Source organism: Dipodomys merriami, unplaced genomic scaffold (assembly GCF_024711535.1).
Source record: "Dipodomys merriami isolate MVZ:Mamm:240054 unplaced genomic scaffold, mDipMer1.0.p SCAF_60, whole genome shotgun sequence".
Taxonomy (NCBI): Eukaryota; Metazoa; Chordata; class Mammalia; order Rodentia; family Heteromyidae; genus Dipodomys; species Dipodomys merriami.
This window is the reverse complement of record NW_027206180.1, coordinates 1286017-1299938: the sequence shown is the minus strand read 5'-3', so window position 1 is coordinate 1299938 and position 13922 is coordinate 1286017. Positions and strand designations below refer to the sequence as shown.

Sequence of the window (13922 nt, the reverse complement as noted above, 5' to 3'; positions counted from 1 at the left end):
AGCAAAGGACTTTCTGGAAGTCATTTGACTAAGATCAGTCTGAAGGTTGGGTAACTGTATTACATCAGTATTTTCATGTTATGTAAGAGGTCAATATTTGGGGAAGGTTAGATGAAGAGTATATGTGAACCATTTGTATGTTTTTTGTCATTTTTTGTTCTATCTGTTTTGGCTACTTTTTTTAAAGTCTGGAACTACTTTAAAATTAAAGTTAAAAATTTAAACATTGCCAGGTACCTGTGGTTCATATTTATAATCCTAGCTACTTGGGTGACTGAGATCTGAGGAGTTGGGTTTGAGGCCAGACTGGGCAGCAAAGTCTGAGAGACTCTTTTCTCCATTAAATCACTAAAAAGCTGGAAGTAGAGCTATGGCTCAAGTGGTAGGACACTAGCCTTGAATGACAAAAGTAAGGGATAGCAACCAGGCCCTGAGTTCAAGCTTCAGTACTGGGACACATGCATGCACGCATACGCATACACACACACACACACACACACACACACACACACACACACACACACACACACACACACTCTTTTAATTAAAAATCAGGGATAAAAATTCCATAGGCTCAAAAATTCCATTTGTGGTATAAGGCCTACTGACCTGAGCTTCTAGGAGCTTCTCTGGGAACTCAGCTCAGCTGGTGGGAGGCCCTGGCCACTAAGGGTGGTAGTCTGAGGAGTGAAGGCCGTGGGCAGACACAGTGCCGCATTCACTGAATGCCTCCGATTTTGACTTTTGACATTTGCCAGCGAAATGACATAATGCCCCAGGACGCTGTATAAACTGAAAGCACCAATGCTTCACACACAAGTGTTTAAAACACATCGCCCTTTGGATAACTGGGTCTCGCTACATCTTTTCTTCCACACAGAGAAATCACAAGCCACAAACCCCACTGTTCTATGATGCACAATTCAAAGGGCATTTTTATTTATTTATTTTGCCAGTCCTGGGGCTTGAACTCAGGGCCTGGGCACTGTCCCTGAGCTTCTTTTGCTGAAGGCTAGCCCTCTACCCTGGAGCCACAGCGCCACGCCTGGCTTTTTCTGTGTATGTGGTGCTGAGGAATGGAACCCAGGGCTTCATGCATGCTAGGCAAGCACTCTACCACTGAGCCACCTTCCCAGGCCAGGGCATTTTTTTTAAGCATGCCTATTAAGAAACATCCTCAATCTCTCCAACCCCGCACCCCCAAAACCAAAACCCCCCTCAAACGCCAGGCACACTCACGCGAAGTTCCGAATCCTGCCAGCCCCTCTGCCCATCACAGGCCGAACCCACCTCCTGTCTGCCCTGTGTCCCTGAGCCCTGGGCGGGGCCAGGCCAGGACTCCGCCCCCTGAGGCAGGCAGCGGGCACCGGATTGGGTGTGCGCGGTGGGGGCGGCGCCCAATCGCCGGGCAGCAGACAGGTGCAGGTGGGGACCGTGAGGGAAGAGGTGTAGGTGTCGGTGGCGGCGGCGCGGGCAGGCGGGCATGGCGAGCTGGTGGCGGGCGCTGCAGCACGCGGCCCGGCGCTACCCGTGGCCCACCAACGTGCTACTGTACGCCGGGCTCTTCTCGGCGGGCGACGCGGCGCAGCAGCAGCTCCGCGGAGGCCCCGCCGACTGGCGGCAGACGCGCAGCGTGGCCACCCTGGCCGTCACCTTCCACGGCCACTTCAACTACGCGTGGCTGCGGCTGCTGGAGCGCGCGCTGCCGGGCCGCGCGCCGCGCGCCGTGCTGGCCAAGGTGCTGTGCGACCAGACGGTGGGGGGGCCCATCGCCCTCTCGGCCTTCTACGCGGGTGAGGGGCTCCCCACGGAGACCACGGGACCCCGAGGCCCGGGGTTGGGGGGCCGGGAGTGGGGGAGGATTCCAGGGGATGGGGAGCCGGGGTGGATGCTTGGGGTTCGGGCTCAGGCTGGAGCTGGGAGCTGTTAGAAGGCCGGGTACTGGGGGGGGGGGGAGGTGGCCAGAGCCTGGGGGAGGGGAGGGAGGGAAGGAAAATTGGGGGTGGGGGACACACTGTTGGTGGAGCTCCGGGATTGGGGAGCTAGAGTTCCAGCATGCTAGAGTCGGAGCTGAGAGGCTGGGTTTGTCACCAGTTCAAGGCTGGGTCTAGGTGTGTGTGTGTGTGTGTGTGTGTGTGTGTGTGTGTGTGTGTGTGTGTGTGTGTGTGTGTGTGTGTGTGTGTGTTGGGTCTTGAATTTAGGGTCTCACATTCTTAACTTGGCTCCCCCACCCTCAGACCCTAAAGCTGACATGCTACCACTTGAGCCACAGCTCCACTTCCAGCTTTTTGCTAGTTACTTGGCGATCAGAGTCTTCTGGACTTTTCTGCCCCAGCTGGCTTTAGACCTTGATCCTTCGATCTCAGACTCCTGAGTAGCTGGGATTTACATGCATGAGATACCAGCGCCTGGCCATTCTGCTTTAATGTGTTTTGTTTGTTTGTTTGTTTGTTTGGCTGTAATTCCATCACCTGCTATTGTAATTTAAGATTTACTACATTCTTTTGTGATGTCCCCAGTTTTAGAATGGACAGCTTGCTTTGCGTTCTCCTTTCAGCCTTTTACCCCAACAGCTGGTGGGTGTTCCACCAGTTGGAGCCACAAGCTCTCCCCCCTCCCCCCTTAATTGGAGACAAGATTATCTCTTGGATTTGCCTGCCCCCCCTGGCTTGGAATCTCGACCCTCAGATCTCAGCCTCATTCTCTTAAGTAGCTAGGATTACAGGCCTGAGCCATCAGTGCCCTCCTGGAAGCATCTTTTACAATTCTGTGTGTTTTGCGAACAGGTATGAGTTTTCTCCAGGGAAAAGATGACATATTTTTGGACCTGAGACAGAAATTCTGGAATACATATAAGGTAAGATGGGCTGCTTTTTGTTGTTGGTGGTGGTGGTGGTAGTTGCAGGGTTTGAACTCAGCCTGGGCCCCATCCTCTTTGTGCTGAGGATTCAAACCCAGGGCTTTATGCATGCAAGGCAAGCACTCTACCACTAAGCTGCCTTCCCACCCCAACTTTCCAGTTTTTGAGTGGTTAGAGATAACAGTTTCATGGGGACATCTCTGCTCCAGCTGACTTCAAACTTCCATCCTAAGACCATAGCCTCCTGAGTAGTTAGGATGACAGGTGTGAACCACCAGTGCCCCGCTAAGACAGGCTCTTGAAAAAACATAATCCATACATATTTGAGTATCTTTTAACAGTATGTACATTTTCAGTGAAACTGCTCTTAAGTTAGGGCTCAAGAGTTTGGTTGGCTCAAGAGTCCCAATTTTTTTTTGTCGGTGGTGGGGCTTGAACTCTGGGCCTGAGTGCTGTGCCTCAGCTCTTCAGTGCAAGGCGAAGCACTCTACCACTGGAGCCACAGCATCAGTTCCGGTTTTTTGAATGGTTTATTGGAGTCTCATGGACTTTCCTGTCAGGGCTGGCTTTGAACCATGATCCTCAGCTCTCAGCCTTCTGAGTAGCTAGGATTACAGGGGTGAGCCACCAGCACCCAGCAAGAGTTCCAAATTTTGAGCAAGAGATTTTTTTTTTTTTTTGCCAGTCCTGGGGCTTGAACTCAGGGCCTGGATGCTATCCTAAGTTTCTTTTGCTCAAAGCTAGCACTCTACCACTAAAGCCACAATGCCACTTCTGGCTTTTTCTGTGTATGTGGTACTGAGGAATGGAACCCAGGGCTTCATGCATGTTAGGCAAGCACTCTACCACTGAGCCACATTCCCAGCCTTTTTTTTTATTATGCTGGTCTCAAATTTCTGGTCTCAAGTGATCCTCCTGGCTCAGCCTCCTAAGTAACTGGAATTGCATGCATGCAGTCCAGGGCCCAGTTGGAATATTTTCAAGGACTAGGGATTGAACTCAGGGCCCCATGAATGCCAGGCAAGAGTTCTACCACTTGAGCCAAGCTCCTAGCCATTGTTTTGGTTTTGCATAATGAATGAGGAGATGCTTGGGGGGATTGGCTCTACCTCCTCAAGAATGAGAAAGAAATTATATATTTGCATCCCTCACCCCCCCCCCGTGTTCATAATGATTTCTGATGATATCCTATTTACTCTTACTGACCACAGTTTGGTAAGTTTTAGAGGCTAAGTTTTAGACGCTATTTACAAAGCAGGAATTACAGAAATCAGTCTCACCTTCATACCCAGGTGTGTATTTGCCTGAGTCCTTATGTAAAACAAAACAAAACAAAAGCCTTCTTAAGACATTAATCACAAAGGTGTTTATAGAATATAATGTTTCTTCTGGTTATTCCAGGCATGAAGAAAGTCACCTGCTGTTGTGTTTGCTCATGACAAATTTATATACTTCAGATCAACGAATAGTTTATTCACTTATTCAGTGAGCATTCAGTGAACAATCAATATTTATTTTCTGGTGGTGCTAGGGGGTTTGAACTTGGGTCCTCACACTTGCTAGGGAGGTGCTCTTGTTTCGGAAGCTACATCTCCAGGCCTGACTTTTTTTTTTGCTGGTTATTGTTTTGAGATAGATTCTTGTTTCCTTCACAGCTTGGGCCAAAAGCAGGACTGGACTGGAGGCATGGAGCAAAGAGGATGGGAGGCATGGCTGAAGTGGTAGAGCATCTACATAGCAAGCACAAGAGCTTGAGTTCAAATATTAGCCTCAGTGCCACAAAAAAAAAAAAAAAAAAAAGGAGGGAAAGACAAGGCAAGAGCAAAGAAGCAGGGGGGTCGCAGGAAGGATCTGGAAGTATTTAGGAGGTAGAACAGACAGCTTGATGAAAGGTCAGAAGTGTGGATGTTTGACACAGGTTTCCGGCTTCAGCAAGAAGAAAGGGCGCTGATTTGAGAAGAAGGGAAGATGCCAACAGTTTGGGAAATGTCTTTTAGACCCCTTAGATTATTCTCAGAGATGTCCAAACAGAGGAGAGTTAAGAGCTAGAGGTCTTTAGATCCTGCAGAATTGGGTCCAAACTAGGCTGTCTTTAGCCAAGCTTGATCAATGAAACTAAGAATACAAATGTTTAGAGTCTAAAAGAAGCATCTGGAAACATGTCTTGTGAGAGTGAGTAATGGTGATTGTTGTTGAGGACCAGCCCCTGCCTGCTTCATATTCTTCTGAAAAAGCTTCGGAAGGACGGGCCTCATTTATTTGTTGTTCCTGTCTACGTCACACTCGGGTTTGGGGGAGGTTTGTGATTTGTGTTTTATTTTCTGCACAGATGGCTGGCAATTTTGGGCTCTTTTGGCCAGCTGTACTGCATGTTATCTTTTAGAAACATGTCTCCTATTCTTCTCTTTTATAGTTTTAAGAAATGACTTGGAATGATATAAAACTAGAGAATTTAAAGAACAGCTAATAATTTCAAACTTACAGAACTTAAAGATCAAACTTGACAAACATTCACGTCCCCTGATGCAAATTCACCACTTGGTAACATTTGCTTTGTCATGATAAAGCCCCATTGACTTTATTATTTGCTTGCTCCATACTTTCATCCTTCAATTCATCCACCCACTTATCTATCCATCCATCCATCTATTCAGCATCTGTTTATCAGCAATCCATCATCCATGCATCTATCCAGCATCTATCATCCATCCCTCCATGTATCCAAACATACATTTTCTTGAACCACTTGGGAGCTGGCTTATAGGGAATTATCTGTTACCCTTGGATACTTAAGTATCTATTTTCTAAGAACAAGAATATTTCTTCCCCAGACTCATTTCTCTAGGTTACTAGAGTTTGCAATTTCAAATGTTACAAAAATACTTTAACATATCATCCATATCCCATTTTCCCCACTGGACCAGTTTTATCTCGTCCCTTTTCTCTCTGACCTAAGGCCCAGTCTAGCCTCAGAAATGGCTGGTACTTGTCATTTTTCTTTACTGCCTATTAACCAGCAATATTTCCTCAGCCTTAACAACAACAAAAACATAAGCCAAGTGCTGGTGGCTCATGTCTATAATCCTAGCTACTCAGGAGGCTGAGATCTGAGGATCACGGTTCTAAGCCAACCACCAGAAAACCAGAAGTGGCGCTGTGGCTCAAGTGATAGAGCGCTCACCTTGAGCTGAAGAGCTGAGGGACAGTGCCCAGGCCCAGTGTTCAAGCCCCACGACTGACCAAAAAAAAAAAAAAAATCGATCATGATATTGCTTCCTAGCAAGGGTGTGGTAGCTCATGTCTATAACCTTAACTGCTGTGGAGGCAAGTATCCTTGGAGAAGAGGAGAATCGTAGTTCCAGGCCAGTTCCAGGCCAGGGATAAATGTAAGACCCCATCATCTCAATCAGTAGCTGGACGTGGTGTTGCAGGGGTTAGTTTCTACCTCTGCCACATCCACACACACCAGGTGGCACTCAGCATTCCACTGTGAACATGCTTCCTCCAAACTGCTTCTGCATTCCTTTTTATGTTTATTTCCTTTTTTTTTTTTTTTTAATCGGTGGGTTATAATTCCTTACTGTGTTGATTTAGCATACTCAAGTGTCTCACGTTTGGCCAGTCTTTCAGGCTAGTTTCCATATCCTAGCAACCATCTTGCATCTTTTTTGTTGCTGTTGTTTCGTTTTGTTTTGATTTTGGGTTGTCAGTCATGGGGCTTGAACTCAGGGCCTGGGCACTGTTCCTGAGTTCTTCAGCTCAAGGCAAGTGCTCTACCACTGGAGCCACTGTGCCACTTCTGGTTTTCTGGTGGTTAATTGGAGATAAGAGTCTCTCAGACTTTCGTGCCCGGGCTGGCTTTGAGCCAGGATCCTCAGATCTCAGCCTCCTGAGTATCTAGGATGACAGGTGTGAACCACTGGTGCCCAGCTCCCAGGTTGGCTTTGAACCGTGATCCTCATATTTCAGCCCCCTCAGTAGCTAGGATTATAGGCATGAGCCACTGTGTACAGCTGATCCTGTTTTTATAAACATATTTCTGCCTCATTTGCTTATGCTTACTGGAAAATTACAATGTAAATATATACATTTTCTTTTCTTCCCTTTCCTTTTGTTTTCTTTGTTTTTAGGCCCAAGACCTGACATTTTCACTCCTTGGCTAGCCCTCTACCAACTAAGTCATACCTCCAACCTCCTATGTGATACTTTCTGGAAGGAATTGGTACTAGTGCCAGTTGACTTCATTCTGCACTTATGAATATAACTAATAAAAGTATCTTGGGCCAGGTGCTATGTGCTCAAACCTGTAATTCTAGCTACTCAGGAGGCTAAGATCCAAGGATTGAGGCTTGAAGCTAACCGTAGCAGGAATCTTATCTCCAGTTAACTTACACTGGAAGCCAAAACTGAAGCTGTGGCTCAAGTGCCAATTTTAAGCAAAAAAGCTAAGGGACAGGGCCTAGGCCCTGAGTTTAAGTCCTTGTACCAGTGCACTCACGCAAACACACACACACACACACACACACACACACACACACACACACACACACAATATTGGGCCAATTGCTTTTCTCCCAGCTCTTTACCTTTGAGGTTTTAAGTAGTTAATTTAATCAGCTTAGTTGGAAATGTAGTACTGCCTGGGAATACAACCTGTCTTTTTTTTTTTTTTTTTGCTTTGTTTTGTTTTGATAGACTGAACGGTGTGCTTATTTTGAATGACTTAGCAAGCGTGCTAATAAAAGGTTTTCTTTCTTCCAGAGTGGTCTCATGTACTGGCCTTTTGTTCAGGTAAGTTTCAAATGACTTAGAATCTGGGGCTGGAGATGTAGCCCCCAGCATGGTGAGACATTGCAAAAAAAAAAAAAAAAACCAAAAAGCAAAAACACCCTAAAACCCAAATCAACCACAACCATCAGCCCCAAACCTCCCTGGCTTGTTGGCTCACGGCCTGGGCTTCTGGCAGGCTAACAGACTCTCCCTGTGTGTTCCAGCTGACCAACTTCAGCCTTGTCCCGGTGCACTGGCGGACGGCCTACACTGGACTCTGTGGATTTTTCTGGGCCACATTCCTTTGCTTTTCACAGCAGAGCGGGGATGGCACTTTGGAGTCGCTGTTCGTCTTCCTCCATAAGAAGGAGGCCGCCACAGAGGAAGGATCCCCTGAGAAATGAGAAGCCTGGCAGCGCCTCCCCCCACGCCCCACCCCATGGCCAAGGGCCCTGCCTCCATGCACTGGCTGCTTCACACAGAAAACACTTGCCACTCAGTTACGTGCTGCACTTTGAAGATGGAGATGATTAGTCATCCTTTAACTTTTACCTGAACCTTCTCCCCTATTCTAGTCGGAGAGTCTTCATTCTTTAATGCTTCCTCTAGTATTTTGGCTAAACTCATCACCAGTGGCAAAAGGTCGTTTCAGAATTATTAATGTTTCTGGGGCTGGGAAGGTGGCTCAGTGGTAGAGCGCTTGCCTTGCATGCCTGAGGCCCTGGGTTCGATTCCTCAGCACCACATAAGTAGAAAAAAAAAGCCAGAAGTGGCGCTGTGGTTCAAGTGGTAGAGCGCTAGCCTTGAGCTGAAGAGCTGAGGGACAGCACCCAGGCCCAGAGTTCAGGCCCCACGACCAGACCCCCTCCACACACAAAAGAATTATTAATATTTCTATTTGAATATTTTAATGCCAGTAAAATTCATATGCCCAGCGTTTTATTTATTATTATTATTATTATTATTATTTTATTTTGATGTGCCAATCCCAGGGCTTGAACTCAGTTCCTGGATAATATCCCTGAGCTTTTATTATTATTATTTTTTTCTCAAGGCTAGCACTCTACCACGTGAGCCCACAGCTCCACTTCCAGCTTTCTTTCTCTCTCTGTCTCTTTTTCTTTCTTTCTTTCTCTTTCTCCCTTTGTTTCTTTCTTTCTCTTTCTCCCTTTCTTTCTCTTTCTTTCTTTCTTTCTTTTTTTTTCTTCTTCTTCTTCTTTTTTTTTTTTTTTTTTGAGATAAGAGTCTCACAGACTTTCCTACCCAGGCTGGCTTGGAACCTTAATCTTCAGATTTCAGCCTTCTGAGTCACTAAGATGACAGGCATGAGCCACTGGGATTTTTAAAAAGGATCTATTCTAAAAAAAACAAAAAACAAAAACTCAGGTTGTTTGCTATACACTTTTGAATCAGATCACCTTTTATACCAAAAATAGTTCTGATAGTAAATTTTTATTTAATTCAGATGAAATACTTGATGATCATGTTTTCCCCCAATGATCTGTAATTTGTGATTATGCTGATATTAAATTCTATAAGCACATTTTTATCATCTAAAAAAGGAATCATGTCAGACAGACATATTCTTTATAGAATATTTTATTGATATCTTTGGCTTTTATATTATTATGTCTAGCATAGTACTTTTAAATTAACATTTTCTAGTTTTGAACATATTTGATGACACTACAGATATATATATATATATATAGTATATTTCCTAAATATATGAAATATCTGGCTTCTTAATGAACTATCGTGAGTGAAAGTTGTAAAAAAAATTTCTTCCTCTGTCAGGAAGAACTCTAATCTATTCTGTATCAGGGAACATAATTATTCTAAATTTCACACTGCATCATCTGGTATTTTCATTTATTTTCTTTCATTCAAGGCTCTACCATTGAGCTACATCCCTTGATCTCTGATATTACATCTCTAAAATTCGGGGCTTCAAAAATAAATTTTTACTCTTTAAGGTAGATTTGAGACACTTGACCTAGTCTTTCATATTTGTTCACTTTGTCTAATCTCAACCCCATCAGGATTAAAAATTATGTGAATAACCAGGTGTGGTGGCACATTCTTGTAGTCTCAGCTGCTCAGAAACCTGAGGCAGGAGGAACACTTCAGCCATGAGTTTCAGACCAGCCTGGCCAAAATTTTTGAGACTTGTCTCTAAACAAAATAATAAATTGTATGTGAATATCTCAAGAAGTTTTAGCAAATTTTATCTACAAGTTAATTATTTCATAATCTTGTTGGTTCCAATGGCAAATTTCACAAACTTCAAGTAATGAAGTACTAAATTCTTAGTTTGAGAATTTATATTTATGATCAAGAATGTATACATACGCCAGGTGTTGGTGGCTCACGCCTGTCATCCTAGCTACTCAGGAGGCTGAGAACTGAGGATCATGGTTCAAAGCCAACCTGGGCAGGAAAGTCCATGAGACTGTTAACTCCAATGAACCACCAGAAAACTAGAAGTGGTGCTGTGGCTCAAAGTGGTAGAGTGCTAGCCTTGAGCAAAAGAGCTCAGGGAGAAGCACCAAAGCCCTGAGTTCAAGCCCCAAATCAGAAAAAAAAAAATGTATACCTAACTTTCTACACATGTAATTTGTATGACTGTGTACATAGGTCATAAGTGTATAATTTCTAAGTATATAATTTATGTGAGTGTAATTGATATGAAAATATTTTACATTAGTAATTTCTTGATGATTGAATTCTAAAACAACTGGATATTTACATTAGTTTAACAGTAGTTAACGTAATACAGAAAAGTATTTCACAATATGTAAGACAACTTTTGTCATCAAAAAGTACAAGAAGCCAGGCGCTGGTGGCTCATGCCTAGTATCCTAGCTCCTCAGAAAGCTGAAATCTGAGGATTGCGGTTCAAAGCCAAACCAATGCAGGAAAGTCCTTGAGACTCCTATCTCCAGTTAACTACCATAAGAGCCAGAAGTGGAGCTGTGGCTCAAGTGGTAGAGTGCTAGCCTGGAGCAAAAAAGCTCAGGCTTAGCTGGCTCTGGAGGCTCATTCCTATAATCCTATCTACTCAGGCGGCTGAGGTTTGAGAATCATGGTTCAAAGCCAGTCAAGGCATAAAAGTTCCAGGGAGACATTTATTTCCAATTAACCACTCAAAAAACAGAAGTGGTGCTGTGGTTCAAGCGGTAGAATGCTAGCCTTGAGCACAAAGAGGCTCAGGGACAGTGCCCAGGCCCTGAGTTCAAAGCCCATAACTAGAAAAAAATAAGTAAATAAAAAGCTCAGGGATAGTGTCCCGGCCCTGAGTTCATGACCCATGACCAGCGCGTGCGTGCGCACACACACACACACACAATTATATCTAGAGGTGGAAATATGGCTCATGTGGTAGAGCGCCGGCCCACCAAGTACAAGGCCCTGAGTTCAAACTACAGTACCAACAAATAATAATAAAGAAGAAAATGGCTGTGACTGACATGAGAAAGGGGTTTTGAGGAAAGAGCAAGAAGACAGGAAATATTGAGGGGCAGCTCAGTGGCAGAGCACTGGCCTGAGATGTGCAATGCACGAAGCCCTGGGTTCCATTCCTCAGTACCACACAAACAGAAAACACTGGAAATGGCACTGTGGCTCAAATGGTAGAGTGCTAGCATTGAGCACAGAGAAGCTCAGGAACAATGCCCAGACCCTGAATTCAAGCCCCAGAACTGGCCAAAAAAAAAAAAAAAGTAAAGTTCGTGAGACTCTTATCTTCAATGAACTGCCAGGAAATTGGGAATGTTGAAAGTATAAAGGGATGAAGATATGTGTGATTACTCAGCTTACATGCAATTAAAAAATCATGTATAACTTGCACCTTATGAGCCATTTTCATTTTTGGAAATATCTGTATCATATCTGTATCATGGTTGGTGAGATGAGAGAGAATTAGGCCATTTGACAGTTTGGTGTATGTTTAAAAATTTTTTTTTAATTTTTATTTATTTTTTATTGTGAAAATACTGTACGGAGGGGTTACAATTACATGGGCAAGATAATGAGTACATTTCTTTTTTTTCTTTTTTTTTAATTGTATTTTATTTTATTTGAGAACATACTGTACAGAGGGGCTACAATTACATGGGCAGGATAATGCATACATTTCTTACCAAGCATTGCAGCCTCCTCCTTTGTTTACCCTTCACTTCCCTTCCCCGCCTCCCCCCTCCCCCCTGTTTAAAATTTTTGATGAACCAAGTTTGTGGGTCTCTTTGGAAGACATCCATATTTTTCTCAAAATTTGTTCGGTAGGGTGATAGAGTATTCAATCACTAGCCAGTCCATGATTGACAGAGATTCATTCATACAGATGACAGTTGATTATTACCTGATGTGTGTTATTCGGCTTGGGCCAGAATAAGAAGCAGTTTAATGAGAAAAAGGACCAAATGTTCTGGTTCCAAGAGGAAAACAGTCAATCTCTAGTACTTCATTAAAAATTGCGACTTGTGGTTTTGAATGGTTTGAGTACAAAATTTGTTCTATTTTCTTTACATTAAAACCTCCGGAATTTCAACTCTGATGTGTTGGGTGGCTTATTATGTTGACTGCTTCACTGGGCTAAATGAGTATGCATAGTTTCTTTAAGAGGGACAACTCACAGTCATAATTTCTAATTCATGCATCATTGCTATGTGCTTTATTTGATTATTGGTTGCTTCTAAAGACTCACCTTTGAGGATTCATTTTCATACACACATGTACACATACATTTTGTGTGTATGTATTGGTGTGTATGTGTGGCTTGGATTTTATTTTTCCAGTGCTAGCCCTTGCATTCTTCCTTAACTTTCTTTGCTCACCACTGGTGTGGTGAGCCACACCTCCTGTCCAGAATTTTTTTTTTGGTAGGTTGTAGGTTGAACTCAGGGCCTGGGTGCTGAATCTGAATTTTTTTTTTTTGGTTGGTCGTGGGTCTTGAACTCTGGGCCTAGGCACTGTCCCTGAGGCTCCTTAGTTCAAGGCTCGCAATCTACCACTTGAGCCACTGGGCCACTTCTGGTTTTCTGATGGTTAATTGGAGATGAGTCTCACGAACATTCCTGCCTGGGCTGGTTTTGAACCACGATCGTCAGATCTCAGCCTCCTGAGTAGCTAGGATTATAGGTGTGAGTCATCAGCGCCCGGCTGTCCCTGAGCTCTTTCGCTCAAGGCTTGTGCTCTACCACTTTGACTTTCAGTGCCACTTCTGGTTTCCTGGTAGTTCATTGGAGATAAGTCTCATGAACTTTCTTTTTGCCAGTCCTGGGGCTTGAACTCAAGGACAGTGTGCAGGCCTACGCACTGTCCCTGAGATTCTCTGTGCTTAAGGCTAGTGCTCTACCACTTGAGCCACAGCACCTCTTCCAGGTTTTTCTGTGTATGTGGTACTGAGAAATTGAACCCAGGGCTTCATGCATGCTAGGCAAGCACTCTGCCACTAAGCCACATTCCCAGCCCTCATGAACCTTCTTGCCAGGGCTGACTTTGAACCGCGTTCCTCAGATCTCAGCCTCCTGAGTAGCTAGGATGACAGGTGTGAGCCACCAGAGCCAAGCTCAGTCCAGCATTTTACTGGCTAATTGGAGAGAGAGTCTCGTAGATTTATCCTGTTTTTAATATTGCATCTTTATTTTTGGTGTCTTTCTGTTGATAGAATTGCTGTTGTGGGAACGGTTTGTTATAGTTGAACTTGTGTGACTGGGAGGGAAGTAGCAAGTCGCTGTCGGGAAATTAATTTAAAGTGTGGGAGATGAGATACTCTTCCTTGTACACAACATGCAGCAGTTAGCTCTCTGATTTGAACTGGGACAGAAACAATGAAATCAAGTTACATGTAGAGCTAAGGTTTGGGGTTTGTAAAATTTTCAAGCATTGTTCTGATTTCTGCTTGAGGGTTGTAAGTTACAAAACTGAAATTCAAACCACTAACCCAAAGGGAAAATCTTCCCTGTGTATATGATGGCTCCAATAACAGTAAAAGGTCTTGTAGAATAAGCCTGCTCTCCGTGTGTGTGTGTGTGTGTGTGTGTGTGTGTCTGTGTGTGTGTGTGTGTGTGTGTGTGTGTGTGTGTGTGTGTGTGTTTGTGTGAGTACTGGGGTTTGAACTCAAGGCCTGGGGGCTGATCCTTATCTTTTTGTTGTTGTTGTTATTAAAGGCTGGAACTCTACCACTTGAGCCACAACTCTACTTCCAGCTTTTTGCTGGCTCAGTGAAGATAGGAGTCTTACCCATTTTGCTCCCGGGGCTGATTTCCAACCATGATCCCCAGATCTCAGT

General features: G+C 44.3%; 1 protein-coding gene across 2 annotated transcripts; it reads left to right on the top strand.

Moving 5' to 3' along the window:
- The first annotated feature begins 1452 nt into the window (after positions 1-1452).
- LOC138814513 (mpv17-like protein) lies at positions 1453-12179 on the top strand. Of its 2 annotated transcripts, XM_070003439.1 has the most exons (4): positions 1453-1793; positions 2787-2857; positions 7622-7651; positions 7855-12179. In XM_070003439.1, the coding sequence occupies exons 1-4, from the start codon at positions 1484-1486 to the stop codon at positions 8032-8034; spliced, it is 591 nt and encodes a 196-aa protein (XP_069859540.1). In that variant the 5' UTR covers positions 1453-1483; the 3' UTR covers positions 8035-12179. The 2 variants fall into 2 exon arrangements, with proteins under 2 accessions (XP_069859540.1, XP_069859541.1); XM_070003440.1 differs by lacking the exon at positions 2787-2857.
- Positions 12180-13922: the final 1743 nt, after the last annotated feature.

Coding starts and splice junctions, on each gene's coding strand:
- LOC138814513 (XM_070003439.1), top strand. CDS start 1,484: ATGGCGAGCTGGTGGCGGGCGCTGCAGCACGCGGCCCGGCGCTACCCG. Junction 1,794..2,786: donor CCTCTCGGCCTTCTACGCGG/GTGAGGGGCTCC, acceptor TTTTGCGAACAG/GTATGAGTTTTCTCCAGGGA. Junction 7,652..7,854: donor TGTACTGGCCTTTTGTTCAG/GTAAGTTTCAAA, acceptor TGTGTGTTCCAG/CTGACCAACTTCAGCCTTGT.